This window comes from Lagopus muta, chromosome 7, assembly GCF_023343835.1.
Source record: "Lagopus muta isolate bLagMut1 chromosome 7, bLagMut1 primary, whole genome shotgun sequence".
NCBI lineage: Eukaryota > Metazoa > Chordata > Aves > Galliformes > Phasianidae > Lagopus > Lagopus muta.
The window spans coordinates 386127-413688 of NC_064439.1; the positions used below are offsets into that span (position 1 = coordinate 386127).

At 68.9% G+C, this 27562-nt stretch overlaps 5 protein-coding genes across 5 annotated transcripts in view; 2 read left to right on the forward strand and 3 right to left on the reverse strand.

Annotated features, from left to right (window-relative positions):
- The first annotated feature begins 667 nt into the window (after positions 1 to 667).
- CDK5 (cyclin dependent kinase 5) lies at positions 668 to 3258 on the forward strand. The gene is made up of 12 exons (XM_048950865.1): positions 668 to 801; positions 928 to 1016; positions 1103 to 1170; positions 1234 to 1294; positions 1362 to 1418; positions 2055 to 2150; positions 2247 to 2321; positions 2452 to 2548; positions 2619 to 2688; positions 2795 to 2855; positions 2925 to 3005; positions 3097 to 3258. Exons 1-12 carry the CDS (start codon positions 765 to 767, stop codon positions 3181 to 3183), a joined length of 879 nt encoding a protein of 292 aa, XP_048806822.1. The 5' UTR covers positions 668 to 764; the 3' UTR covers positions 3184 to 3258.
- Positions 3259 to 3663: 405 nt separating this feature from the next.
- On the reverse strand, positions 3664 to 10170 carry ASIC3 (acid sensing ion channel subunit 3). The gene is given in 16 exon segments (XM_048950866.1): positions 3664 to 3801; positions 3803 to 3863; positions 4173 to 4219; positions 4308 to 4379; positions 4449 to 4620; positions 5149 to 5313; positions 5406 to 5451; positions 5523 to 5673; positions 5772 to 5899; positions 5974 to 6124; positions 8891 to 9486; positions 9489 to 9715; positions 9717 to 9846; positions 9849 to 9902; positions 9905 to 9952; positions 9955 to 10170. Coding segments are annotated over 16 exon segments (2247 nt in total). The 5' UTR covers positions 10136 to 10170; the 3' UTR covers positions 3664 to 3783.
- A 77-nt stretch (positions 10171 to 10247) lies between these two features.
- Positions 10248 to 16016, reverse strand: ABCB8 (ATP binding cassette subfamily B member 8). The gene is given in 17 exon segments (XM_048950864.1): positions 10248 to 10351; positions 10538 to 10936; positions 11018 to 11151; positions 11382 to 11476; positions 11548 to 11684; positions 11948 to 11981; positions 12087 to 12192; positions 13001 to 13098; positions 13216 to 13301; positions 13394 to 13555; positions 13640 to 13745; positions 14253 to 14347; positions 14423 to 14578; positions 15208 to 15285; positions 15287 to 15476; positions 15548 to 15717; positions 15720 to 16016. Coding segments are annotated over 17 exon segments (2433 nt in total). The 3' UTR covers positions 10248 to 10261.
- Positions 15967 to 22753, forward strand: ATG9B (autophagy related 9B). The gene is given in 20 exon segments (XM_048950867.1): positions 15967 to 16074; positions 17540 to 17641; positions 17728 to 17771; positions 17873 to 17937; positions 18028 to 18189; positions 18269 to 18410; positions 18829 to 18870; positions 18872 to 18988; positions 18990 to 19070; positions 19072 to 19351; positions 19354 to 19579; positions 19696 to 19852; positions 19920 to 19988; positions 19990 to 20092; positions 20158 to 20333; positions 20335 to 20394; positions 21054 to 21232; positions 21871 to 21973; positions 22182 to 22220; positions 22222 to 22753. Coding segments are annotated over 20 exon segments (2448 nt in total). The 5' UTR covers positions 15967 to 15998; the 3' UTR covers positions 22447 to 22753.
- Positions 22754 to 22927: 174 nt separating this feature from the next.
- The window catches only part of NOS3 (nitric oxide synthase 3), a 9639-nt gene continuing 5004 nt past the window's right edge, over positions 22928 to 27562 (reverse strand). The window contains 10 exon segments of the mRNA XM_048951344.1: positions 22928 to 23162; positions 23354 to 23548; positions 24388 to 24423; positions 24425 to 24533; positions 25049 to 25098; positions 25100 to 25172; positions 25537 to 25574; positions 25576 to 25625; positions 26128 to 26272; positions 26274 to 26438. Of these exon segments, the coding sequence (XP_048807301.1) occupies positions 23040 to 23162; positions 23354 to 23548; positions 24388 to 24423; positions 24425 to 24533; positions 25049 to 25098; positions 25100 to 25172; positions 25537 to 25574; positions 25576 to 25625; positions 26128 to 26272; positions 26274 to 26438 (984 nt within the window). The 3' untranslated portion in view covers positions 22928 to 23039.

Below are 27562 nucleotides of genomic sequence, written 5' to 3' on the forward strand. Positions count from 1 at the left end.
TTTAATAGCGGTGCTGTGTAAGGAGCGCCGCCCGCCCCCCCGCAGCCCCGCCGGCACCGCCCCCCCGAGTCCTGCGGGAGGAGGGTGGGAGGAATGGAGGAAGTGCTCCCGGTGCCCCGCAAAGAGCGAAAGCGCATCTCTGTGCCCGGTGGGCCGCCCGGAGCCGTGGAACGACCCCGAGGGTCCGCCCCGCCCGCACCGAACGGAGTCCCGGTTGTGCTCCCTCGCATCCCCCGTCCCGCACCCGAGCACCACCATGGCGGGCAGAGCGGGGCCGCCCGTGCCGTGTGCCGGGTTGGCCCCGCGGAGCCGCGGCACCGAGCCCCGCACCGTCCCGCCTTCGTCTCTTACCGGGGCTCCGGGCGCGGCGGGAGGCTTGGCGGGGCGGGGCCGGGTGGAGCGGGGCGGATTCCGGAAGCCCAAACGGGCACAGCCCCGCGCAGGAGCGGGGAGCGAACACCGAACCCGGAACCGCACCCGGAACCGCCCGGCGGCGGCGGCGGGGATCGAACCGCCGGCCGGATGAGTGGAGTGGGCGGGGCCAAGGGAGGGAGGGACCGATAGGGGCGGGGCCAAGGGAGGGGCGGGACAGAGCACGAGGGCGTGGTCACAGAATGGGCGCGTCCGGGGCGGGGCTACTGGGGTGTAGCGGAAGGGGCGGGACTTCCGGGGTGACCGGGAGGTTTGGCGGAAGTCGAGGAGCTGCCGGGAGGTGTGGCGGAAGAGGCGGGGCCGGGGCGCTGGGCCCGGAGCGGAGCGGAGCGATGCAGAAGTACGAGAAACTGGAGAAGATCGGGGAAGGTGCGGCCGGAACCGGGCCGGGACAGCGGGGCGGGAGGGGCGGCGACCGGGGCCGGTTGGAGGCGGGGCGCCGTTATCGGTGTGTCCCGTTAGCGCTGCGCCTCTGACTCGGCCGCCCGCCCGCAGGCACCTACGGGACGGTGTTCAAGGCCAAGAACCGGGAGACGCACGAGATCGTGGCGCTGAAGCGGGTGCGGCTGGACGATGACGACGAGGTGAGGGGAGCTGCGTGGGGCCGGGCCGCGCCGAGCCCCTCCGGGCCGAGCCGAGCCGAGCCGAGCCGAGCCGTGCCGTCCCGCAGGGCGTTCCCAGCTCGGCGCTGCGGGAGATCTGCCTGCTGAAGGAGCTGAAGCACAAAAACATCGTCAGGTGAGGCCTGCGGGCGGTGCTCCCTGCTCGGCGCCGGCCCGCTGCTGACGCCGCTCCCCGCAGGCTGCACGACGTGCTGCACAGCGACAAGAAGCTGACGCTGGTCTTTGAGTTCTGCGACCAGGTGAGCGGGGCGCTGCGGCCCCGGGTCTCCTCCAGCCGTGCCCTCATGGCCGCCTCCCCCCCCGCAGGACCTCAAGAAGTATTTCGACAGCTGCAACGGGGATCTGGACCCTGAGATCGTGAAGGTGCGGGGTGTGGGGGGCACAGCCCTCTCTTCTCTCTTTCCCTCTCTGCTCTGCCCTCGTGGGGCCCCATCTGCAGCACTGTGCCCAGGTCTGGGGCCCCCAGCACAAGGAAGACAGGGAGCTGTTGGAGAGGGTCCACAAAGAGCCACAAAGATGCTCAGAGGCTGCAGCACCTCCCTACAAAGACAGGCTGAGGGAGCTGGGCTTGTTCAGCATGGAGAAGAGAAGCTGCGGGGTGACCTGAGTGCAGCCTGCAGTGCCTAAAGGGAGCCTGCAGCCAGGAGGGGAGTCAGCTCTTGGCAAGGGGAGATGGCAGCAGGACGAGGGAAATGGTTTGGAGCTGAGGGAGGGCAGCTGGAGGTTGGATGTCAGGGGAAGTTGTGTGCTGTGAGAGCGGTGAGGGGCTGGAACAGCTGCCCAGAGAGGCTGTGATGCCCCGTCCATCCATGGAGGTGTTGGAGGCCAGGTTGGATGGGGCCCTGCACAACCTAACCTAGTACTTGATGCAGTGGCAGCCGGGGGTTGGAGCTTTGAGATCCTTGGGGTCCCTTCCAACCTGGGCCATTCTGTGATGCTGTCATTTTGGGGTGGTGGTGGCAGTGGTGCTGTGCTGATTCTGAGCTGTGCTCTCCTCAGTCCTTCATGTACCAGCTGCTGAAGGGCCTCGCGTTCTGCCACAGCCGCAACGTCCTGCACAGGGACCTGAAGCCGCAGAACCTCCTCATTAACAGGGTGAGTGCTGGGCTGGGGGCTCACACCGGGCCCCCCTTTGCCCCTTGGGGTCCCCTTGGTGCTCCCTCAGCCCCCGACCCCTTTGTCTCACTGCAGAACGGGGAGCTGAAGCTGGCAGACTTCGGCCTGGCTCGGGCCTTTGGCATCCCGGTGCGCTGCTACTCAGCAGAGGTGAGGAGGGGGCTGCTGGGTGCACCCGGGGGGTCCCGGTCCTCCCCTCCCCGAGCATCCCTTCTGCCCCTTCTGCCCCTTCTGCCCCTTCTGCCCCTTCTGCCCCTTCTGCCCCTTCTGCCCCACGCAGGTCGTCACGCTGTGGTACCGCCCCCCCGACGTGCTGTTTGGTGCCAAGCTGTACTCCACCTCCATCGACATGTGGTCGGCCGGCTGCATCTTTGCAGGTAGCCGTGGGGCCGGGGGGCTGCGGGACGCGCGGGGCGGCCATGGGGGCCTCACGCCATCCCTGCACAGAGCTGGCCAACGCGGGGCGGCCGCTCTTCCCGGGGAACGACGTGGACGACCAGCTGAAGAGGATCTTCAGATATCCTTTGGGAGCCGCTGTTACCGGGGGGGGTGAGGGGTGAGGGCGAAGCCTCGCGGGGCCCCGCGCGTCCCGCAGCTCCCCGTGGCCCTTGACAGCCCCGCACGCTGCTGGGCACCCCCACGGAGGAGCAGTGGCCGGCCATGGCCAAGCTGCCTGACTACAAGGTGAGGCTCGGGGGGCACGGTGGGGCAGGGGGGGGCAGCGTGGGGCCGGGCGCTCACGACCGTTCCCAGCCCTACCCCATGTACCCCGCCACCACCTCCCTGGTCAACGTGGTGCCCAAGCTGAACGCCACCGGCCGGGACCTGCTGCAGGTGAGCCGGGGTGCTGGGGGGCTTTCCTGTATCCCGCCGTGGGGAGGGGGCTGCTGTGGGGCCCTCAGCATCGCCCCTGTGCTGTCCCCAGAACCTGCTGAAGTGCAACCCGGTGCAGCGGATATCGGCGGAGGAGGCCCTGCAGCACCCCTACTTCACGGACTTCTGCCCCCCCTAGAAACCCACGTGGAACCGTGGGGGCAGCAGGGGGGGGGACGGGGGGGACGGGACCAAGCACCCCGTGCCCCCCCCCCCCCACCCCCCCACCCGCTATTTATTAGGATTTTAACCCAGCGCCGCCCCGGGCTGCCCGCGTGCCGAGCCGGGGCCGAGCCGTGCCCCCCCGTGCCGCTGTAGCTGTAGGATGGGGGGCCGGGCCTCGCAGCCCCCCCAGCCCTGGTGGCGGTCGGGGTCCCCCGGAGCTGGCCCCAGGGGTCGCCCGTTTCCCGACCGCGCTGTCCGTGGCTGCGACGCGTCTTTGTTACCGATATAAAGAGCTTCCCTCCCCCCACGCTGCCTCCTTCCCTTGTGCCGCTATGGGCTGCGCCAGCCGCGTATCCCCCCGGAGCCGGCCGTGTGGGGCAGGGCTTTATTGGTGCGAGGCGCGACGTACAGCAGGGCGCGGGGACGAGCAGCGCATGCGGGGATGCGGAGCGGAGACCTTGCAGCCCCCCGGCACCTGGTTTCCGTCCCAGGGCAGGGGCTGCTCCCCAGCGGACCCCCCGGCCGGCCGGGGGTGTGGGGCCGGGCCCCTCGGTAGGAGAATTCCTCGGGGCGCCTACAGCCGAGTGACGAGGGTAGCAGGAGCGGGGCGAAGGTGACACCGTCCGCGTGGCCGCGCGGGGCCCGAGGGGCGTTCTGCAGCGCGGAGGGGCGGTCAGCGGGGCGGCCGAGCTCCTGGGCCGCTTCCCGTCCCGTCCCGCCGCCGCCCCGTGGGGTCACGCGAAGCCGGAGCTCCAGGCTGTGCCGTGCTGGGCGCCCCCGTGAGCCGCGAGCCCGGAGCGGTGATGCAGGAGGCGGCCCGCCCTGCCGCCGCGCCCGGGGGGGGGGGTTGGGATGCGTGGCGGGGGCGACGCGGCCGCCCCACGGGTGAAGGCGGGGATGAGCGGCCGTGGGGGTCCCCGCCGCCGTCTTTGCCCCGCACCCCCCGGCTCCCCACGTGTCTACCTGGGTGGGAGCGAGGCGGCGGGGCTGCCCGGCACGGCGGGATGCTCCTGGTGGGCGGGCGGACGGAGAGGAGATGATGAGCGGTGATGGGCGGCGATGGGTGGGATGAGGTGGGGGGGGGCCGGGGGGGGTTACCAGGGTGGTGCCGCTGCCGCGCCGCATCCGCTTCTTGTCCTTGTAGAAGCCGACGAGTTTGTCCCGGAACACCTGGGGGGCGACGGGGTCGGTGCTGCCGCCCGCGGTGGGGCTGGGCTGAGGGGCGGGGGGGAGGCTCACCTCGTACAGGTAGTCGAAGATCTCCAGGATGGTCAGCAGGCTGGCGCCGATGAAGAGCCCCATCTGCCCCCCGATGTCCCCCAGCAGCCCGGCCACCTCGTACGCCTTCTTCTGCTCGATCATCTCGTAGTTGAGCGCCTCAAAGAAGATGTCCAGCACCAGCACGTTGTCCCTGCGGGGGGTGGGAGCGGGGCGGGGGGTGCCGAGGTGGGGGGGGGCTGCGCCGCGCTGCGGTGTGCCGTGCGGGGGGGCTGAGTGCTCTGTGCGTGCTGGGGGTTGGGCTGTGCCGTGCAGTGCTGTGCCATGCAGTGCCATGCAGTGCTGTGCCGTGCCATGTGGCAAAGCGTGCATTTGTGATCAGGAGGGCTGTGCCATGCAGGGCTGTGCTGCTCAGATGGTGGTGAGGCACTGGCACAGGTTGCCCAAGGAGGCTGTGGATGCCCCATCCCTGCAGGCATCCAAGGCCAGGCTGGATGTGGCTCTGGGCAGCCTGGGCTGCTGGTTGGTGACCTGCACACAGCAGGGGTTGGAGCTGGATGAGCATCGTGCTCCTTTGCAACCCAGGCCGTTCTGTGAATCTATGCCATGCTGTTCTGCAGCGTGCCAGGCGCACAGCAGGTGCCATGCAGTGCCATGCCGTGCCGTGCCGTGCCGTGCCGGAGGTCCATGGCCGCCCCCCACCGCCCCAAACCCCACTCACGCGATGTATTGCTCGGTCTTGTTGAACTTCTTGGCGAGGTACCGCGCGGAGGCTTTGCTGGGGATCTTCACCATGGAAAGCTCTTTCCCGTAGCGCACGGTGTCGCAGGGCGTGCGGCACGCGCAGTACTCGCTGTCCTTCTTCACCAGGAAATCTGCGCCGGGGGACGGCGGTGTCGCGGCCGTCCCCCCCCCACCCCGCGCCCCCCGCCTCCCCCCCCCGCCCCTATCGTGCCCCACACGTACCCAGCGCGGGGGTCGGCGCACTCCTTGTACTGCTCCGGCGTGCAGACGTTGGCGTTGCCTACGGGGGGACGCGGCGCTCGTGGGGCGCGGGGGGGGCCGACCCCCTCCCCGACCCCCGGCCCCGCTCACCGGGCATGTGCACCATGCGGCAGTTGCAGTTCTCGGCCAGGTAGCGCGTCTCGCAGTCCAGGCGGCAGGCGGTGAGGCTGTAGTTGGTGAAGAAGTCGGACTCGATGGGGGTGGCCTTGCAGTCCCCCCAGGGCGGTGGCAGATACACCAGCTGCCGGCTTGGCTAAGGAAAACACGCGGCGCCGGCTGCCCCCCGTGCCACCCCCCGTGCCGTGCCGTGCCGTGCCGCGCCACCTCGGCGCCGGATACCCGCTGCTGCTGGCACGACACGAAGGTCTGGAAGCCGGGTGCCACGCCGAAGCCCAGCTGGTCGATGAAGGGCGGCTCCTGCTGGCTGTGGATCTGCACCTTCACCCCCGCCTCGTACGACGTCTCGTCTGCAAGCAGCGTGGGTCTGGGGCTGCGCGGGGCGGCGCGTCGCGCTCCCCTCCCCGCAGGGCGGCCGCCTCACCCGTGTCCCCCCAGACGGGCAGGTATTCCTCCTGCTGGATGTTGAGCATCAGCTCCAGCCCGTTTCCCGCGCCGCCCTGCAGCGTGGTCAGCAGCTCCGTGCCCGGCTGCCCCGAGTTGAAGGTGTAGCACTTGCCCAGGCGGGTGAAGATCTGCGGGGTGGGACAGGAGCGGCTGCTGTGAGGCGGTGAGGCGGAGCAGGGCGCGGTGGGGCAGGGAGGCGCCTTTCCCCACCGGCAGCCCCATAGCGCCGTGCCCTCGCTGCGGGGTGCGGCTGGACACCGCCGTGCGGGGCTCCCGGGAACCCGGCGCCGCAGCCCCACGTTGCAGCATCGCCACAGGTGCAGGTGGGGAAGAGGAACCGTCCCACACGGTGCCGTGGGTGCTGGGAGGCAGAGAGGCAGGCGGCACCACGTCCCATAGCCGTGCCGGCGCTGCACCTCCCGCACGTGCCGTCAAAAAGCTGCCCATCCCCACCCTGCGGCGCACAGCAGGGCCGTAGCAGCGGTGGCCGCGCCGGTGCCGGTGCCGGTGGTTGCACTCACGGCGGCGAAGTTCTCAGGGCCGCACTCCCGGCGCGCCGGTAGAAGGCAGCCGGCTCGTAGCTCTTGCCGGGGAAGAACCCACGGAGGTCGTGGGGCCGCCGCAGAGCCCGCAGGTAGCGGGAAAAGTCGCGGCGCGGCCGGCAGCTCGGCTCCCGACCAGAGCACGTCGGCGGCGGTGAGCCGCGAGCGCCGAGCGTGGTTGTGGTTGCGGAGGGAGACGGCGGGGATGGCGAGCGCGCGGCTCTCGGCCTCGTCCAGCGCGGCGATGCGGGGCTACGTGCCGTAACGCCCCGTGCGCTCCCCCGACTGCGGCAGGAAGGCGCCCGGCGAGGCCGCGAAGGCTCCGGCCCACAGCAGGCGGTGCGGGGGTGGCAGCGCCGGGCGCGAAGACGTGCCGCAGGCCGTGCGGGAGCAGGAGCGGGCGAAGGCCGCCAGCCCGGGGGCGCCGCGAGCGCCGGTACCCGGCACCGCAGCCATGGTGCGCCGGGAGTCCTGCGGCACGGCTGTGCGGGGGATCGGCCTTCGGCCGGGCCGCGGGGACGCGGGGACGCGTGAGCGGGCGCAAAGCGCGGCGGCGCTCAGCCGGCACCGACGCCCGGCGGGACCTCGGCGCGCGCGGAGCGGAACGGCGGCATCCGAGGATCCCGGCACCGAAAGCCCCGGCCCCGCTGCCGGTTCTTAGCGCCGTATCGGCCCCAAAACCCCGTCGTGACCCCGTGCCGTGGGGCGAGGGACCCCGCGGAGCACCCGGCGGCCCTCCTATAGGGGCAGCACCGGGGGGGCTGTTGGCAGCCCAGCCGTCAGCCCGGAGCCGCACGTGGCCGCGCCCCCCCCGTGCCCCCGTCCTGCCCCACATGGGGGGAGGGGAGGGAGCGGCTGCTGCGGCAATGGAGCTCCCAAAGAGGGGAGCGGTTCCCATGGCAACGCTGCCCATCGCGCGGGGAGGTGGCTGCCATGGCAACCGGCGGCCCAGCACCAGGATGCGCCAGGGACCGCGGGAGGGGGGGACGGGGATGTGCCCCCGCACCGAGCCTCACCCACCCCACACCGGGAGCCCCACGCACGCCCCACCGAGTGGCCGCGGACCCGGCCCGGGCTGGGGCGTCTGCCACATGTGGAGAGCACGTGGCACAGCCTTTGTCACCGTAACAGAGCCCGGCACAGCTCAGGGCCCAGCTCACCCCGCTCAGCACCGCGCCGTGCTTTTGGCCACTGAGTCGCACACGGAGGTTGGGGGGGGGGGAGGAGGGGGCACGGCCATGTGCCCTATGGAAGCCCTGCCTCCAGGGCTCCACGTGTTCTGCTGCACTCTGGAACCCGGGGGAGGCAGAGAGCAGCAGCCCTGAGTGCGTTGGCACAGGGGAACGGGCGGTGGGAGCCCGGCTCAGCTCCCAGCCCCGGGGGGGGGTCACTCACACGGAGATCATTTCCTGCTCTGAGAGCCTCGTGCTGGCTGCTGCTCTGATCACCCGTCTGTCAGCTGCTGTGATGGGGGTCGTGCAGTGCAGGACATGGTGCTGCCCCACTGAATGCCTCTGTGGGGTGTTTGTGCCCTGTGCCCCCCATCCCCGTGTCCCCACACAGAACTGAGGGTCCCAGTGCCCGTCCCTGGGGGCAGAGCATGGCCACGGCACGGCCCTTCGGCACACACAGAACCTCTGGCACACTGTGGGGCACGGCGGTGGGTGGGGGGCAATGGCATGGAGGGGATGGCCGCTCTCTGGGGCGGCAGCAGAGGGGGCACAGAGCCACGGGGACTGGAGCTGTGGGACCCTGAATGCAGGCAGAGCTTTGGGGGCTGAGCAGAGGCACAGAACCCAGCACCTGCAGGTGGGTGCGGGGTGGGGGGCACCGCCGGATGGCACCCAGCACCCAAACCGCCAGTGGGGTTCAATGGGGGCGATGGGGATGGAGCAACCCACAGCCCTCCGGTACCAAATCCCCCTGTGTCCTGGGTGACACCCGTGGCCACGAGTGGGACCCCTAGCATTGGTGCCCCAACGCAGAGCAGCGTGTGGCAGTGGGGTCACAGCGTGGCCCTTCGGCACACACACAGCGTCCAGCAGCAGGCAGGCAGCGCCAGCACCGGGAGGGGTGGCAGCAGAGGGGACACAGGGAGTGGAGCAGCATTGGCACAGTGCAAAACCTGGGGGTGGGCACAGGATGGGGGCACCGCCGGATGGCACCCAGCACCCAAACCACCGGCGGGATGTGACGGGAGAGACGGGCACGGAGCCCGCAGGGGCCCCGCGGGGCCAAATGGCGCCGCGCTCAAACGCAATGGGAGGGATGGGACCGGAGCTCACCAGCACCCTCCAGCGCCGCGTCCCGCCTGCCCAGCCCCACAGCCGCGCTGCCGGGCCCCACACTCACCACGCTGAAGTTGCGTGCGGAGCAGCCGGCGCCGCGGAAGGAGCACTGCAGCAGCATGTCGGCCAGGTCGTGGCCGGTGCGGTTGTAGAACTCGGCCATGCTGAAGGGTTTGGCCTTGAAGTTCTTGAAGTTGGCCTTGTCGCGCAGCGCGGCCAGCACGGCGGGCTCGGCCAGCTGCGGGTTGCTGATCTCGTAGCGCTCGTTGAGCAGCGCCAGCAGCTCTCCCACGTGGTACATATCGTTGCGGGTGATCTTGGAGAAGCGGAACTCGTTGAGGTTGCAGATGGTGATGGCCGGGAAGGTGAGGTTGTGCGCGGCCACCTCGTCCAGTTTGGTGACGTGCGGGTAGGTGAGGAAATAGGCGACGCGCTCGGCGCACACCAGCAGCAGCAGCCCCAGCGCGCCCAGGAAGAAGGCGCCCCACAGCGCCCGGCGCAGCGCCGCTCCGTAAGAGAAGATGTGGCTGATGCCGTGCAGCGACGAGCTGGAAGCGAACGCCCGCAGCCGCGACCGCGGCTCCGCGCCCCCCGCGCCCTCCCCGCCGCCCCTCATGCTGCCGCTCGCCCCCGCCCCATCGCCGCGGGAGGGACCGCCCCGGCCCCAGACCCGGCCCCGGAGCGCCCGCGGCCACCGGGATGCGGTTGCGGCTGCGCTGCCCGCGGGTTTCCCGCAGCGGGGGCGCGGTGCCCACCCTCCCTTCCCCGGTCCGCCGCCTTCCGCCGGGGGTGCGGGGTGGGAGCTCCGGGAGGGGCCGCGCCGGGCTCCTCCCGCCCCCCCGGGCGGCGATGACGGGAGGGGTGGGGGCGCAGCCTCGTCCCTACGCTTCGTCCCCGGCTTGGAGCAGAGGGGCTCCAGGGGGCCCCCCAGAGGCACCGAACCCGTCCCCACCCGGGAGCGGAGACGGGGCGACCCGGGGGTCCCGCAGCCGCAGAGCTCGGTGCCGGTCCCCCCGCGGGTTGGGATCACGCTGCCTCCGCTCGGGGCACCACTGCCCGCATCCCCAACCGGGGGCTCGGGAGGCTCCGGTACCGCCGTGCCCAGCGGGGAAGGGGCTGGGACGGGGGAGATGCGGCAGCGGATGGCGTAGCGGCTCCGGGACCACCGCTGGGGACGGCGATCCTCTCCCGAGAAGGGCAGCTTTGGTGCGGGGGCACAACGCGGGGCTGTGGGGGCACAATGCGCGACCCCCCACCCCGGCGGTGCCGCAAAGCGGCGTGGAACTCCACCGTTCCCAACTGGCCCCATCCAGATCGCCAACCCCACCTCCCCGCTCCTATGGGGTTCCCCTCCCCACAGCCCGGCCGTACCCCGCCCCCTCCCCCTTCTCCCGACCCCGCGCAGCTCAGCACACGCCCCGCTCGGTTCCGCCGTTTATTCCGCTCCGCGCCGCTCCGCCGCCTGCTGCCGCATCAGCTGCGCGTACAGCCCGCCGCGCCGCAGCAGCTCCTCGTGCGTGCCGACCTGCGGGGTCCTCACTGCCAGTCCCGCCCCACAGACCGCCCCCCCTCGGAACCGACCCCCAACCCCCCCGCAACCCCCGCCTCCTCCCAATCCCCTCCCAGCGCGGCTCAGACCCCTCCCCGCCGATCCCCACCCCCCCCCCACCGGCCCCGGCCCACCCCAGCGGAGCCTCCCCCCCTCGCTCACCTCGGCCACGCGTCCTCCCGCCAGCACCACGATGCGGTTCGCCCCCCGCACGGTGCTCAGGCGGTGCGCGATGAGCAGCACCGTCCGACCCCGCGCCGCCTTCTCCAACGCCGCCTGCACCGCGCGCTCCGCCTCCGCGTCCAAAGCGCTCGTGGCTTCGTCCAGCACCAACACGGCCGGAGCTTTCAGCAGCGCCCTCGCCAAAGCTACGCGTTGCCGCTGCCCTCCGGACAGCGCCGCTCCGCGCTCGCCCACCACGGTGCCGTAACCGTCGGGGAAGGCGCGGATGAAGGCGTCGGCGTCGGCCAGGCGAGCGGCCTCGAACACCTCCTCATCCGAGGCGTCCGGTTTGCCGAAGCGGATGTTCTCCATGATGGTGGTGCCGAACAGCACCGGTTCCTGCGGGGCGGCCCCGCGCTCAGCGCTGCCCCGGCCGGGCGGGACGGACCGCCCCCCCCCTCCCCCCGCACCTCCCCGCACCTGGCTGATGAAGCCGATGACGCGGCCGCGCAGCCACGAGGGGTCCAACGAGGCGATGTCGCGGCCGTCCAACGTGATGGTGCCCCGTGTGGGCTCATAGAAACGCTCCAGCAGTGCTGCCACCGTCGACTTCCCTGTGCCAAAGCATCACCGCCCTGACATCACCAAGGTGACACTGGTGCCACATCACCGCGGCCCCATCCGGCACCATGGGATCGGTGCCCCCCATGGTTGCGTCCCCCTGGGGCCGCCACGGCCACCTCCCTCTGGTGGCACCGGGCTCCACGTCCCCATCGGCCCCGATGCTGGTGCTGTGGGGTCACGGCGCCATGCCACAATGGGGGTCCCACACCCTGACTGTCACCTCCTCCCGAGGGTCCCACGACGGCCACCGTCTCACCGGGGGGCAGCGTGAGGTTGAAGTCCTGCAGCACGGGATGCCCGGGGCGCGTGGGGTAGCTGTGGGGGGAGGCGAATGAGGGGCCGTGGGGCAGATCGGTGGGGCAGGGGGAGGGCTGGGAGGGCCTGACCTGAAGGAGACGTGCTTGAAGGCGACGTGGCCCAGCAGGGAGTGGCTGGGGATGGTGTCCCCCCCCCGCAGCGGCACTTGGGGCTCCAATGTCATGAACTCAAAGACGCGGGCGCCAGCACTCAGCCCACGAACCACCTGCAATGGGGGGGGGACAGAGGCAGATGGAGTCTCCCTATCCCTATCCCCATCCCATCCCCATCCCATCCCCATCCCATCCCCATCCCCATCCCCATCCCCATCCCCATCCCCATCCCCATCCCCATCCCCATCCCCATCCCATCCCATCCCCATCCCCATCCCCATCCCCATCCCCATCCCATCCCATCCCATCCCATCCCCATTCCCATCCCCATCTGCCCCCCTCCCTGGAAGCTGGGACCCTGCAGGATCCCCCCTACCTGCCCGAAGAGGATGGAGATGTTCGCCAAGGACCTGCAGGCACGTGAGTGAGCTTATGGTGAGATGCAATGGGGGGGAAGGACACTGGGGATGATAGAGCTGTGATGTGGGGGGGTGACATGGGAGGGTGACACCGACCTCTGCACCGTCTGTGAGGCCACCAGGAACGACATGAGGTCACCAGGAGAGAGCTGAGCCCCGGCCATCAGCGACCCTCCCACAAAGATGGTCCCCAGCACAATGCCTGTGGGTGCATGCTGCTCGTGGGGGCTGCCCCATAATAAGCCCAGGACCCAGTAAGGCCTGACTCCCCCGATAGGTTCTGCCCCCCCAAAAAAGGTCCTGTCCACCAGAAAAGGTCCTCAGCCCCTCAAGAGGTCCTGCCACCCCAATAGGTTCTGCCACCCCCAAAAAGCTTCTGACCCCCCCAGTAGGTCTTGGCCCCCAATGGGTCAGGCCCCCCCAATACATCCTGACACTCCTAATAGACCCTGCCACCCCAAAATATCCTCCCCTCCCCCAACGAGTCCTGCCACCCCAATAGGTTCTACCACCCCAAAAATGTCCTGACCCCACCAATAGTTCTTGGCCCCCTATAGGTCATGCTCCCTCAACAGGCACTGCCCCCCCAATTTGCCCTGAGCCCCCAAAAAGATCCTCAACACTTCAAGAGCTCCTGATGCCCCCAAGAGCTCCTGACCCCCCCCATATGTCCTGACCCCCCCCATATGTCCTGACCCTCCCCCATAGGCCCTGCCACCCCAATAGGTTCTACCCCCCCAGAAAAGGTCCTCACCCCCTCTTTAGGTCCTGCACACCCCCAGCAGCTCCTCACCCCCCTCACTGGGATCTCCTACCCCGATAGGTTCCGCTCCTCCAATAGGTCTTGACCCCCCCAATCAGTTCTGCCACCCCAAAAAGATCCCGACCCCCCCCCCGTAGTTCTTGGCCCCCGATAGGCCGTGCCCCCCAACAGGTCCCAACCCCCCAACAGGCCCTGCCCCCTCGGTGGGTCCCACATCCCTGTGATGCTCAGCCCCCCCCTTGCTGACCGTTCAGTGCCAGGTTTGACAGCCCCTGGAAGGCGGCGATTCCCAGCCCCAGCCGTTGGCTCATCCTGCTGGAGCGCTCTGCCTCGGCGCAGTACAGCCTGTGGAGATGGGGGGGGAGGGGATGGTGGTATGGAGGAAGGTGGGGGGGGGAAAAGGGGGGGTGGGGTGGGGGGGCAACGAGCCAAAGCTCCCCACGGCCGCACCGCCATCCTCACCCCGCCTGCTGCTCCTCCATGGCGAAGGCGCGCACGGTGCGCACGTTGCCCAGCACCTCGTCGGCCACCCCGGTGGCTTTGGCCACCTGTGCCAACAGGGGGACGTGGCTGAGCACCGCTGGGCACCGCAGGGACGGGGGGGGTCCCTACACGTCCCCCATCCCCCCAAACCCATTACCTGTTCCTGTGCCTGCCGGGACAGCGCCCGCAGCACGGAGCCCAGCGCGGTGCCAGCGCCCACCAACACGGGCAGCACCAGCAGCAGCAGCGCCGTGAGCCGTGGGGACAGCAGGTACAGGGACAGCACACAGCCTGCAGCCTGGGTGCTGCTGCGCAGGCCCTGCAGGGGGGGGGACACAGTGACGGGGAGGGGGGGTGCTGGGGGGTCATGAGGGGGGGGGTGGGGGGCAGTGCTGGGCCCCACCTGTGAGATGATGAGCTTAAAGGAGGATTTGAACTCCTGCACGTCGGCTGTGAGCCGTGCCACCAGCTGCCCCGTGCGGTGAGCATCGAAGAACGCCACGTCCTGCCTGGGGGGGGGGCTGCAGCCACTCTGCTGCCCTTTCCCCCCCCCTCCACTGCCCCTCATCCCCACACGTCCCCCATCTCGCTCTCTGTGTCCCCTCTGACCCTGTGTCCCCATGTGCCCCCTGACCCAGTGTCCCCCACATCTCCACACCCCTGTCCACGTGTGCCCCCATCCCCTCTGTCCTCCCATCCCCCCAGCTCCGCACCCTCTGTCCTTGTGTCCCACACAGCCCCACGTCACCCCTGTCCCTCTGTCCCTCTGTCCTCATTTGACCCCCATCCCCATGTCCACCCCCACCCCCACGTCTCCCCACCTCCATGTCCCCATTTCCACGCCGCCTCCCATATCCCTGCTGCTGCGTGCCAACCGTCCCCACATCCCCCCATCTCCACGTCCCCCCTGCCACGTCCCCCTTGTCTCCATGTCCCCTGATCCCCTCCCCCAGCTCCCCATCTCCCCTTTCCCCCCCTCCCCCCGTCCCTCTGCGCCCCCCGCACGCCCGCCCTACCGCAGCAGAGACACAAAGAGAGCTTTCCTCATGCTGGCAGCCACCTGCTCCCCAACGCGGGACAGCAGAGCGATGTACCCGAAGGTCAGCAGCGCCTGTGGGGCGTGGGGTCAGTGCGTGGGGCCGGGCCGTGGGTCGGGGTGTGGGTCTGGGCACGGGGTGGTGCCCACCTGCAGGCTGTAGAGGCCGAGCAGGCGCAGCGCTGGGGGGCGGGCGGCACGCAGGTACCCCTCCAGGTGGGTCCGTGCCTCACGGGCCACCACGTCCACCAGCTGCCCCAGCAGCACCGGGATCTGCACATTGAGCAGCGCTGCGCCCAGGGCGAGCTGTGGGATGGGGGGACAGAGAAACTGGTGTCAATGGGGTGGGATGGGATGGGGATGGGATGGGGAGGAATGGGATGGGATGGGGATGGGATGGGATGGGATGGGATGGGATGGGGAGGAATGGGGAGGAATGGGATGGGGACAAAGAAACAGGTGTCAGTGGGGTGGGATGGACCTCAAGGATGTGGACATGGGGATGGGGATAAGGACAGGGATGGGGATAGGATAGGGATGAGAATAGAAATGGGAATGAGGATACGAATGGGAGTGGAACATGGGTAACAATAGGGATGGGGATGGGGATGGGGACAGAGAAATAGGCATCAGTGGGATGGGATGGGGTTGGATGGGGTGGGATGGACACTAGGGATACGCACATGGACATGGGGATAAGGACAGGGATGGGGATGGACATAGGGATGAGAACAGGGATGGGAATGAAGAGATGAATGGGAACAGGGACACGGATAACAGCGGGGACAGGGATGTGAACTGGGACGGGGACAGGGTTAGGTGAGGAAAGGGAGTGGAGACAGAGAGAGGGACGGGGATGGGGACGGGACGGGGATGGGGACGGGACGGGGATGGGGACGGGACGGGAGCCCACGCCGTGCCCCCCCCCCGCTCACCACGACGGCCGCCGACAGCGCGAGGAGCTGCGGGCGCAGCAGCGCCCAGAACGCCGCCCATTGGAACTCGGGTTCGGGGGCGCGGAGCGGCGGGGACGGCGGCGGGGACGGAGAGGCCACGGCCCTCCTGGCATCGCGCTGCCGCCCCCAGCGCCGCCCCCACGCAGCCCAACGCAAACCCCGCCGGGACGAGGAGCGGTGCGGGGCGCAGTGCGGGGCGCGGTGCGGGGCGCAGTGCGGGGCGGAGCGCCGACCCCCCATTCCTGCAGCTGCGGAGTTGTCGTGAGCGCCCATCCCGGGCACTGCGCCCAACTCCCCCCGTCCCCCCCCCGCCCGGTACCTGCTCAGCGCCGCCCGCACCGCCCGCAGCCCGCAGCCCGCCCGCCCCGCGCACAGCAGCAGCATGGCGGCCCCGCGGAAGGGGCGGTGCGGGGGGCGGAGCTGCACGGCCCGGCACCGCCACCTCCGGCCGAGACCCCGCACCGCTCCCCGCACCCCGCAGCGCGGCGCGTCCTCAGAGCCCCCGACCCCCCCCCGTCCCGCAGCCCCGCGCGGTGCGGGATCGCGGCCATGGCTCCAAGGGGGGTGCGGAGCCCGGGCCGGGCCGTGCGGGGCGCAGATTGAGTGCGGGGCGCGGAGGGGCAGCAGGTGAGAGCGGGAGAGGGACGCGGGGGACACTCAGAGACGGGGACGGACATTCGGATAGGGGACACCGCGACAGGGGGACAGCGGGACACACGGACACGGGGACACGCGGACACGGGGACGGCGCGAGATGGGGAAGTCGGGGGATGAGGACACCGCGACATTTGAACACGGGGACACCGGGGCACGGGGACAGCTGGACGTGGGACACGCGGACACGGGGTCAGTTGGGCACGGGGACAGTGGGACACCGGGACAGCGGGACGCGGTGCCACGGGGACGCGGGCACTCGGGGACCCACGCGCTGCCCCCCCCAGCCCCGCAGCCCCCCCGTTACGGGCCCCCCGCGCGCGTCCTCGTCTCCACAGCGCGCAGCGTCACCGCGTGTCCCCAGCTGCGGGCCGTGACCCCCACGCGTGTCCCGGGGGGTTCCGTGGTGCCGCTCCCCCCCCCCCTCCCCCCCGCGCCGCCCGCTCTATTTTCGGCCGCAGGGTATTTTCGGTGCGGGGGGGGCCGCGTCCCGGCACGGGGACACCGATGCCCTGGGGGGGTCAGCGCGGGGACAGCGCGTCCCTGCGGCCCCGCACCGCCCGCTGCTGAATCACGGCCCGGGACGGGACGGCCCACCGCGCGTGGGGCGGCGCCGCGGATCCACCTGCGGGTCCGGTCCGGCTCTGCCTCACGCGGGACGGGACCGACGGCGGCTGCGGAGCGGCGGTACGGGGCGGGGTGAGGCCGACCGGGACGGAGAGGGGGGTCCCGGTGCGGCCCGACGGGTGGGGGTCGCACTCTGTGCCGGGGGAACCGGGTCACGTGGTGCTTCAGGAGGCGGGGGGAGAGGGGCGGCTCTCCGGTCCCTTCCCGCTGGGGGGGGGTCCCGTGGGTCTCCCCATCCTTCCCCAAAGTTCCGGGGGTCCCATCCTGCCTTGGGGGTGGGCAGCTGTGGGATGTTCTGTGGGTCCCATCCTGCCCCACGTTATGGGGGTCCCGTCCTGCCCGAATGTTCTGCTTCAGATTAATAGGGATTCCATCCTCTCCAAACGAGTCCGGGGGTCCGTCCTGCCTTGGGGGTCTCATCCTCCCTAGGGAGATGGAGGTGCTCCTGGTGTCCCATCCTTCTCCAAAGTTCTGGGGGTCCCATCTTTCTGGGGGGGGTCCCATCCTTCCCCAGCAAGGGATTCTGGGCTCCCATCCTTGCAGAGGGCGTCGGGAGTCCCCTCCTGCCCCAAGGGCTTCTCTGCCTCATCCTGCTGGGGGAATCCCATCTTCCCCCGGGATCTGGGGATTCCCACCCTGCCTTGGGAGAGGGGGGGGGGGCCGTGGGGGGTCCCTTCCTTGCCGAATCCCCGCGCTCCCCGTCACGTCCCGCCCGCTCCCTGTGGGCCGCGAGGTTGAGGGCGCGTCGGGAGAGACGGGACTACGGGATTGCGTGGCTCTGCCCGGGGGCCGTTCCCGCGGGCACTGCGGGGTGACAGCTCACGGCATCCCGATGCGGGGCACGCGGGCGGTGCGTTGCGGGCGTCCCCGGCATTTCCTGCGGGGGGCGACAGCTCACCCGGCACGGCGCGGCGTGGGGGCGGGGGAGGGGACTCCGTGCAACGCCACAACCCGTGCCCACATCGGGGGTCCCGCGCTGGGGTTCCTATCGCGGGGGTCCCGCATCGTTGCCCCCCCCTCCCCCCCGCAGGTGCGATGCCGGAGGCTGAGTATCACCGCTTGGAGGACCCCGAGGAGGATTCCCCCCCGGGTGAGGAGGAGCTGCTGCTGCACGTCACCGAGGGGCGGCAAGGTGGGGCACTTTGGGGGCGTCGCAGGATGGGAGGGCACTGAGACACGGCCCCCGCTGAGCCCCCCCACCTTGTTTCCCCCCCGCAGGCTCCTGGCATCACATCAAGAACCTGGATGATTTCTTCACCAAGATATCCTCGCTGGGCGCTGTTCCCACCGGAGGGGTTGGGGGGGGTGGGGGGTGGGTGGAACCGGGGGGTGGCACACGGGCGCGATCCTTAACAGCGCCAACATCTACCACTTCCACCAGAAGAACGGCTTCACCTGCATGCTGCTGTCCGACCTCTTCGAGCTGGGGTGAGCGCTGCGCTGCGCGGCACGGCCGTCCCTCCCCCCTCCCCCCCTCCGCGGGGCATCCCCTGATCCCCCCCCCCCCCCGCCCCCCAGGCAGTTCGTGTTCGTGGTGGCCTTCAGCGCCTTCCTGCTGTGCTGTGTGCGCTACGATGTGCTCTTTGCTGACCGCCCGCTCAACCGCAGCCACGTCCCCCCCGAGCGCAGTAAGGTGACGCTGCCCGACGCGGTGCTGCCCGCGCCCCAGTGCGCACGGAGGTGATTGGGGGGCCGTGGGAGGGTGGAGGGGGGGCGTGGGGATGGGACCCCCCCCCCATAAGCCGTGCCTCCCCTGCAGGATCGCTGCCAGCGGTTGGCTCGTCTTCCTGCTGGCCATGGCGGCGTTGTTCTGGCTGTGCCGCCTGCTGAAGGTGCTGCGCGGGCTGCTCGCCTCCTGGGAACATCCGCCGCTTCTACGGGGAGCGCTGCGCATCCCCGCGGTGAGTGGCACGGAGGGGATGCCGGTGAGACGGCGGTGCCGGTGCCGGGGTGTCGGTTCCATCGCGGTGCTGTCGGTGCCACGGCGGTGCCGGAGCCGTAAAGGTGCCGGTGCCGTGGGGATGACGCGCCGATGTGGGGACACCGGAGCCGTGGGGATGCCGGTGCCGTGAGGGCGGGTGCCGGTGCCGCGGCGATGCTGGATGTCACCACAGGGCGCCGGTGCCGCGGGGTTACCGGTGCCACGGCGGTGGTGTCGGCAACGCAGGGGTGCTGGTGCCAGTGTGGGCACACGGGTTCCATTGCCGGTGCCTCGGCAGTGCCTGGGCTGACGCAGGGACTGTGGTGCCGCGGGGGTGCCGGCAGCGCACGGCAACGTGCCGAGGAGCCCCGGTGACCCCCCGCGTGTGCTCGGCGCAGGGCGAGCTGTGCAACTACAGCTGGCAGGAGGTGCAGGCGCGGCCTCATCGCCCTGCAGCGCGAGCAGCAGCTCTGCGTGCACAAACGGGAGCTGACGGAGCTGGACATCCACCACCGCATCCTGCGCTTCAGCAACTACACCGTGGCCATGGTCAACAAGGTCGCTGCTTCCCGTGCGCTTCCGCCTGCCTCTGCTGGGCCCCGTCGTCTTCCTGACTCAGGGTCTGCACTACAACCTGGAGGCTGCTGCTCTTCCGCGGCCCCGGCGCGCTCTTCCTCAACTCCTGGAGCCTGCGGCCGTGCTACAAGCGGGCGGGCGAGCGGCTGGCGCTGGCGCGACGCCTGGCACGGAGCGCCGCGCTGCTGGGGGCCGCCAACCTGCTGCTGTGCCCGCTGGTGTTGGTCTGGCAGCTGCTCTACGCCTTCTTCAGCTACGCCGAGGTGCTGCGGCGGCGGCCGGGCGTCCTGGGCACGCGGCGTTGGTCGCTGTACGGCCGCCTGTACCTGCGGCACTTCAACGAGCTGCACACGAGCTGGCGGCACGGCTGGGCCGCGGGCATCGCCCGGCCACGCGCTACATGAACTCCTTTGCCAGCCCCGTGCTGGCCGTGCTGGCGCGTCACATCGCCTTCTTCGCCGGCTCCGTGCTGGCCGTGCTCATCGCGCTCACCGTGTACGACGAGGACGTGCTGACGGTGCAGCACATCCTCACCGCCATCACGCTGCTGGGGCTGCTGCTCACCGTCGCCAGGTGGGTGCGCCGCACTGCGCTGTGCTCTGCCGTGCCACGTCGTGCCGTGCTGTGCGGTGCTGTGCGGTGCCGTGCGGTGCTGTGCCGCGTCACGCCAGGCCGTGCCCCCCCCGCAGGTCCTTCATCCCCGACGAGCACTCGGTGCAATGCCCGGAGCAGCTGCTGCTGCAGCGCGTCCTGGCGCACACGCACTACATGCCGCAGCACTGGCAGGGCAGCGCCGGCGCGGCGGAGACGCGCAACGAGATGGCCCAGCTCTTCCAATACAAAGCGGTGAGTGCGGGACGGCACGGCGCAGCCCGGAGCCGCGCCGCCCCCTGAGCCCTCCGCCCGCCCGCAGGTTTTCATCCTGGAGGAGCTGCTCAGCCCCATCCTCACGCCGCTCATCCTCATCTTCGCGCTGCCCTCCCCGCGCTCTCGACATCGTCGACTTCTTCCGCAACTTCACGGTGGAGGTGGTGGGCGTGGGGGACGTCTGCTCCTTCGCGCAGCTGGACGTGCGCCGCCACGGGAAACCCGCAGGTGAGGGGCCGGGCGGGGGGCGCTGCAGCGTGCCGGCCCGCTCTCACCCGCCGCCCACCCGCAGTGGCTGTCGGAGGGGCAGACGGAGGCCTCCGTGTACCAGCGGGCGGAGAACGGCAAGACGGAGCTGTCACTGATGCACTTCGCCATCTCCAACCCGCGCTGGCAGCCGCCGCCGCACAGCGGGCTGTTCCTCAGCCACGTGAAGGAGCGGCTGCACAGGGATGCGGCCCCCGCACGGCCCGGCTGAGGGCGCGCTGAGGGCGTCCCTGCTCGGAGATGGAGCCGCTGCGGTGAGGGCGTTGGGTGTCGTGGGGACGCTGGGGCGTGGGGGGTCGCTGGGAGCTGAGAGGGCACTGGGTGCTGTGGGGGACATCAGGAGCCCAACGTGGGGATATTTGGTGCCATGGGGACACTGGGTGCCATGAGGTCAGTTGGTGCCGTGGGGACACTGGGTGCCATGGGGTCAATTGGTGCCATGGGGGTCACTGGGTTACCATGGGGTCAATTGGTGCCATGGGGTCAGTTGGTGCTGTGGGGACACTGGGTGCCATGGGGTCAATTGGTGCCGTGGGATCACTGGGTGCCATGGGGTCAATTGGTGCTGTGGGGGACACTGGGTGCCATGGGGTCAGTTGGTGCCATGGGGACTTTGGGGGCATAGGGGACACTGGGAGCTCAGAGGGCACTGGGTGCTGTGGGGGCACTGTGTGCTGTGGGGCCATTTGGTGCTTTGGGGCTATTTGGTGGGACACTGGATGCTGTGAGGTCAATTTATGCCAAGGGGACACTGGGTGCCATGGGGACACTGGATGATGCGGAGACACGGGGTGTTGTAGGGCCATTTGGAGCTGTGGGGCCATTTGATGCCATGGGGACGCTGGGTGCCATGGGGCCATTTGATGCCATGGTGTCACCGGGTGCCCTGCTGGCACTGACATGGTCCCCACAGCCGGACGCCCTGCTCACCAGTGTCCTGGCCCACCCACTGCTGGTGCCCCGGGACCGGCGCTTCACCCAGCCCTGCAGCACAGCCAGCGCTGCTGCCAGTGTCCTGCTGTCCCTGTCATCCCCACTCCCTGGGAGGGGACACGGCCCTTTGGAGAGCCCTGAGCGCCCACTGCCCGAGAGGTTGCTGTGGGGATGGAATGGGATGGGGATGGAGGGATGGAATAAGGATGGGGATTGGGATGGGGATGGATCGGGATGGGATGGAATAAGGATGGGGATTGGGATGGGGATGGGATGGGGATGGGATGGAATAAGGATGGGGATTGGGATGGGGATGGGATGGGGATGGCATGGAATAATCACAGAATCACAGAATTGTAGGGGTTGGAAGGGACCTCCAGAGATCATTGAGTCCAACCCCAATAAGGGGTTCCATCAGTTCCATCGCAGTGCTGTCGAATAAGGATGGGGACGGGATGGGAATTGGGATGGGGATGGGAAGGAATAAGGATGGGGATTGGGATGGGGATGGGATGGAATGGAATAAGGATGGGGATGGGCTGGGGATTGGGATGGGGACGGGATGGAATAAGGATGGGGATTGGGATGGGGATGGGGATAAGATGAGGATGGGATGGGGATGGGATGGGATGGAATAAGGATGGGGATTGGGATGGGGACGGGATGGAATAAGGATGGGGCTGGGCTGGGCTGGTGGCAATTTGGATCATGTGAGGTTGGGGCCAGTGGGTGCCCATGGGGTGGGCGCTGGGCTGGGTCTGGCCTTCCTCCCATAGCAGAGCCGTGCTGTCCCACAGCCCAGTGCTCAGTGAGTCGCGCCTGCTCAGCCTGAGCCGCTCAGCCGTGCTGGCCGAGGTGGCGTCTGCTGAGATGAGCCTGCACGCCATCTACATACACGAGGTGAGCAGCCGGGCTGCGCGTCCCCACAGCCCCATCCCTGCCATCGCCCGTCCCCTGCCCTGTGCTGCACCCTTGCTTCTGTCTGGCCGTCGCCTCGCATCCCACACCATCACCCCACTTGGCCACTGGACCCCTGCACCCTATCGGCGTGCCCCATGGCGCAGCCGGGCTGTGGGGCGGCGGTGGGGCTCTGACCTTTTCCCCCCAGCTCCACCTGCAGCAGCAGCAGCAGAGCCCCGTGGGGCTGGTGGGTGGCGGCAGGGGCTCCCAAGAGGCCCTTGGTGACCACAGGTGAGTGCTGCTGGGGGGTGGGGGGCTCCCAGACCCACACGGGGCTGTGGGGCGCTGACCCGTCCTGCTCCAGGCTCGCCGCCCGCGCCTCGCAGCTCGAGCTCCGGGAAATGCCTCTGGGTGGTTGGGCTGAGGAGGACGAGGAGGATGAGGATGAGGAGGAAGAGCAGACGACAAAGTAGCTGTGCTGCGTGCGGCCGTGGTGAGAGCAGCCCAAGGCTCCGGAATATGGGAGGATTGTCTGGGGCTCTGCCCACGGGGACCCCCATCCTGCTGCATCCCCACGCAATGTGGGGCTGTGGTTCCCTCTGGGTGCTCCCGGCCCCCCAGGGTGCTATATTTATATGGGGGGGCACGACACCGTGGGGCGCAGGTCTGAGCCCACGTGGGTCAGGGCCCCCCCTGCCTGCTGTGTCACGGTGGGGGCAGTGCTGGGCCCCGAGCAGCCCTGGGGGCAAATAAAGGTTTACAGAGCGTTGTGCCGTGCTGAGCGCTGCAGTGGGGCTGGAAGCCAGACATGTGGGGAGCTGTGGGGGCACTGGGGGGCCAGGGGGACATCGGGGACGGTGCTGGGTGTCGCGGGGGGCAATCGCTATGGATATCCGCAGTGTTTTGGCACAGGATGCTGTGGGTGCACGGCGAGGTGCCACCCCCACAACCCGCCCCACACCGCACCTCCCAGCCTCACTGGGACGCAGGACGCCAGGCAGGGCTTATCAAAACTAAAGCTTTACGGGGCGGGGCGCAGCCCACAGCGCAGGGTTGGGGGGGGGGGTCAGGGGGCCGGGCCGGGGGCCGGGCGCTCCTGCATGGAGAAGGATTGGCTGCGGATGCGGAACGCCACCTCCTGTGTGCGGAACGTCAGCCCGAAGATGTCCTCGTGGTACCGGTTCTTGTCCTGTGGTCAGGTGGCACCGTGGGGACAGGGGGGGTCACCCCTGTGTCATCCCCTCCCCATCCCATCCCCATCCCCATCCCCATCCCTGTGCCATCCCCACCCCATCCCATCCCCATCCCATCCCCATCCCATCCCCACCCCACACTCGTACTGCCCCCACCCGCTCCCCCCCCCGTTCCCCATGCCCCTACCCGCAGCTCGCTGATGAAGTCCCCCGCCTGCCCCATGGTCATTCCTCCCTGCTGCACCAGGATGTGCTGCACGGTCTGCAGCACCTCGGTGGCCATCGTCACGTCCCCACACACGTACATGTGCCCCCCGCACTCGCGCAGCACCCTGTGCACCTCCTCTGCCAGCTGTGTCCGCAGCACGTCCTGCACGTAGGTCTGAGGGGTGGGGGTGGGGGTGTTGAGACCCTCCTGGCCTCCCCCTGCCCCCCTTCTGCCCCCCTTCTGCCCCTGTCTGTGTCTCCATCCCTCCATCCTTGGCTCCACGCTCATTCCCACCCCTCTCCCCTCAGTGTCCCCATCCCACCTTTGCTCCATCCCTCTGTGCACCTCCACCCCAAATTGTCCCTGCCTCATTTCTGTCTTTGTATGCTTATCCCCATCCCACCTTGGGATCTCCATTTGTTCCTCATCTGTGTCTCCCATCCCCACCTCCAGCCCCAACCTTATCCTGTCCCACCTCCAACCTCTCCCCATCCCCATCCCAATCCCCTCCCATCCCATCCCCTCCCATCCCATCCCATCCCATCCCATCCCATCCCATCCCATCCCCTCCCATCCCATCCCATCCCATCCCCATCCCATCCCATCCCATCCCCTCCCATCCCATCCCATCCCATCCATCCCATCCCACCCCATCCCATCCCATCCCATCCCATCCCCTCCCATCCCATCCCCTCCCATCCCATCCCATCCCATCCCATCCCATCCCATCCCATCCCATCCCACCCCATCCCATCCCATCCCATCCCATCCCCTCCCATCCCATCCCCTCCCATCCCATTCCCATCCCATCCCATCCCATCCCATCCCATCCCATCCCCTCCCATCCCATCCATCCCATCCCATCCCATCCCATCCCATCCTCATCCCATCCCCTCCCATCCCATCCCATCCCATCCCATCCCATCCCATCCCATCCCACCCCATCCCATCCCATCCCATCCCACCCCACCCCATCCCATCCCATCCCACCCCATCCCATCTCATCCCCCCACCTTTGGGGTTCCTGGCTCACGGGAGAATGCAGTGAGGGACGCGGCTGAGCGCTCCCTGCTCCCTCGCCTCCTCCATCTCACGCTGGTAGATGTGATCCAGCTCAGAGGATCGGCACCCAAACACCAGCACCATGCTGCCCAGCGGGCTGCCTGCAGGGACACCGTGTCGAGACCGCTGCCCCCATTCCCGACCCCCTGCCCTCACGCTGCCACCTCCACCCTCCACACTGTGTCCCCACATCCCTGATGGCCCTTTCCACATCCCCAACCCCATGCCCACAACCCCACGTCCCCACATGTCCACCCATGGGGCTCACATCCCCACCACCACCCCCACCCCATATCCCCACATGTCCCCTGGATGTGCCCCCCACGCAGGCTGTCCCCATGCCATACAGTGTCCCCATGCGCACTGTCCCTCCACACCACATCCCCACACAGGGTGACCCCACATCCTGACATGATGCCTCATGTCCCCACGTGCAGCATCCCTGCACAGCGTCCCTCTGCATGACGTCCCCGTGCCTCACATCCCCATACACAATGCCCCATGTCCCCATACACGATGCCCCACGTCCCCATACACAATGCCCCACATCCCCATACACAATGCCCCATGTCCCCATACACAATGCCCCACGTCCCCATACAGTGTCCCCACCTCCTGCCCCGCAGGTGCTGCAGGCGCTGCTGCCAGAAGCTGCGGAATGGGGGCCACACCGGTGCCCGGCCCCACAAGGATGCACGGCGCTTCAGGAGTGGGGGGCGGCCGGAAGGAGGGCGCTCTGGGGGGGGGCAGGCAGGGAGGGGTCACAGCGGGGTCGTGGTGGGGTCACGGTCAGGGCTGGGGTCAAGGCCAGGGTCAGGATCTCAGGTCAGGGTCAGCACTGGGGTGAGGGTTGGGGTTGGGGGTGAGGGGCAGCGTCAGCGTTGGGGTCAGGGTCTGGATTAGGGTCAAGGTCAGGGTTAGGGCCAGCGTTGGGGTTAGGGTAGATATCAGGATAGGGGTCAGGGTTCATGGGGGCACATGGAGGGATGGCTTGGGGACTGGGTGGGCGCCGGTACCCGGCAGGGACAGAGATGTGCTGGGACACAAAGGGCGTTGGGGCTGTGGGGCGCAGCCATGGGGTGCGGAGGGGTGATCCTCACCCCCGGATGAAGGCAGCCACTGTGTCCCCGGGCTGCAGCCCGAGCCAGCCAGGTGGAGCAGACGCCGTAGTGCAGCGGGCCCTGCCCGTCTGTGGGGCGAAAGACTTGTGGGGTGCTGGGCAATGGCAGACCCACAGGGGCGTGGGAATCCCCAAGTGCGTGGGGATGTGGGGTGTCATGGGGACATGGAGCGGCCATGGGGTCATGGGGGGTCACATGGGGTCACGGAGGGTCACACGGGGTCATGGGGGGGCCGTGGGGACATAGGGGTGACACGGGGACACGGAGGGGCCATGGAGATGCTGAGATGCCACGGGGTCACGGAGGGGCCATGGGGACATAGAGAGGCCATGCAGACATGAGGCGTCCTGAGGACATGGCAGCGCCTTGGGGACACGGAGAGGCTATGGGGGGCATGGAAGAGTCCTGAGGATATGGAGAAGCCACGGGGACACAGGGAGGCCGTGGGGACACGGAGAGGCCATGGGATTGGAGGCACCCTGCGACGTGGGGATGCCCTGGGGGCGTCCAACCCGGGGGAGCCCCAGTGGAGCGCCATGCAGCCCCATCTCTCCCCCCAACCCCCCTCACTCTCGCTCTGGTAGGTGACCACGGCCACGGTGAGGTCGATGCGTGCATTGCTGGGGTCGGGAGCGGAGCTGACGGAGTAATAGCGGGGCTGCAGCAGCGGCAGCTGGGAGAGCAGCAGCGAGGCGGGCAGCCCCACGGATGGGAAACTCCTGCAGCACCTCCAGCAAGGTGGGGCAGCGGAACCACTTCCAGTCCTCGTACAGACGGGCGTCCTGCAGCACGCATCCGTGGCACGGGGGGCACCGTGCAGCAGGGCCGGCAGCCCGGCCCCCAGCATCCCAGCACCACAACATCCCCAAAGCCCGCAGAATCCAGCATCCCCACAGCCAGGATTATGGCACTCCAGGATCTGAGCACCCCAGCACCCCGGTATCCAGGTGACCAGCAGCCCAGTACCACAACGACTCGCAACTGAGCATCCCAATACTGCAGCATCCCACTACTGTCCCACCACCAGGTCGTCCCAGTACCCTGCATCCCGTATTGAGCATCACAGCTCCTCCCTATCCCATACCCAACATCCCATACCCCAGCATCCCATATCCAGCATCCATACCCAACATCCCATACCCAGCATCCCATACCCAGCATCCCATACCCAACATCCCATACCCAACATCCCATACCCAACATCCCATACCCAACATCCCATACCCAGCATCCCATACCCAGCGTCCCATACCCAGCGTCCCATATCCAGCGTCCCATACCCAGCATCCCATATCCAGCATCCCATACCCAGCATCCCATACCCAGCATCCCATATCCAGCATCCCATACCCAGCATCCCATACCCAACATCCCATACCCAACATCCCATACCCAACATCCCATACCCAACATCCCATACCCAACATCCCATACCCAGCATCCCCATACCCAACATCCCATACCCAACATCCCATACCCAACATCCCATACCCAGCATCCCATACCCAACATCCCATACCCAACATCCCATACCCAACATCCCATACCCAACATCCCATACCCAGCATCCCATACCCAGTGTCCCCATATCCAGCATCCCATACCCAAACATCCCATACCCAGCATCCCATACCCAACATCCCATACCCAGCATCCCATATCCCACCCCTCAGCACCTCCCCCTTCCAGTACCCATCATCCTGGTACTTCATTGCCCATCACTTCGTCCTCCCCCTCTCCAGCCCCCCGTCACCCCACTTCCCCAGCTCCTCCTATCTCCCTATCCAGCCCCAGTTCCCAGCCTCCCATTTCCCCAGCCCCCCTCCCTCCAGCAGAGGGCACAGCACCCCAGATCCCCTCTGGCAGGAGCTGTGTTTCCCAATGCACGGGCCACTTGGGGTCCCAGCCCCCTGCTGTCAGCCCACCCCCCTCCCCAGACCTCCTCCCTGTGCCCCCCAGTTCCTGCAGCTGCTGGCCACTACTGGCACGGGGAGCTGGCCGATCA

Coding starts and splice junctions, on each gene's coding strand:
- CDK5 (XM_048950865.1), top strand. CDS start 765: ATGCAGAAGTACGAGAAACTGGAGAAGATCGGGGAAG. Junction 1,295..1,361: donor TCTTTGAGTTCTGCGACCAG/GTGAGCGGGGCG, acceptor CCCCCCCCGCAG/GACCTCAAGAAGTATTTCGA. Junction 2,151..2,246: donor AGAACCTCCTCATTAACAGG/GTGAGTGCTGGG, acceptor GTCTCACTGCAG/AACGGGGAGCTGAAGCTGGC.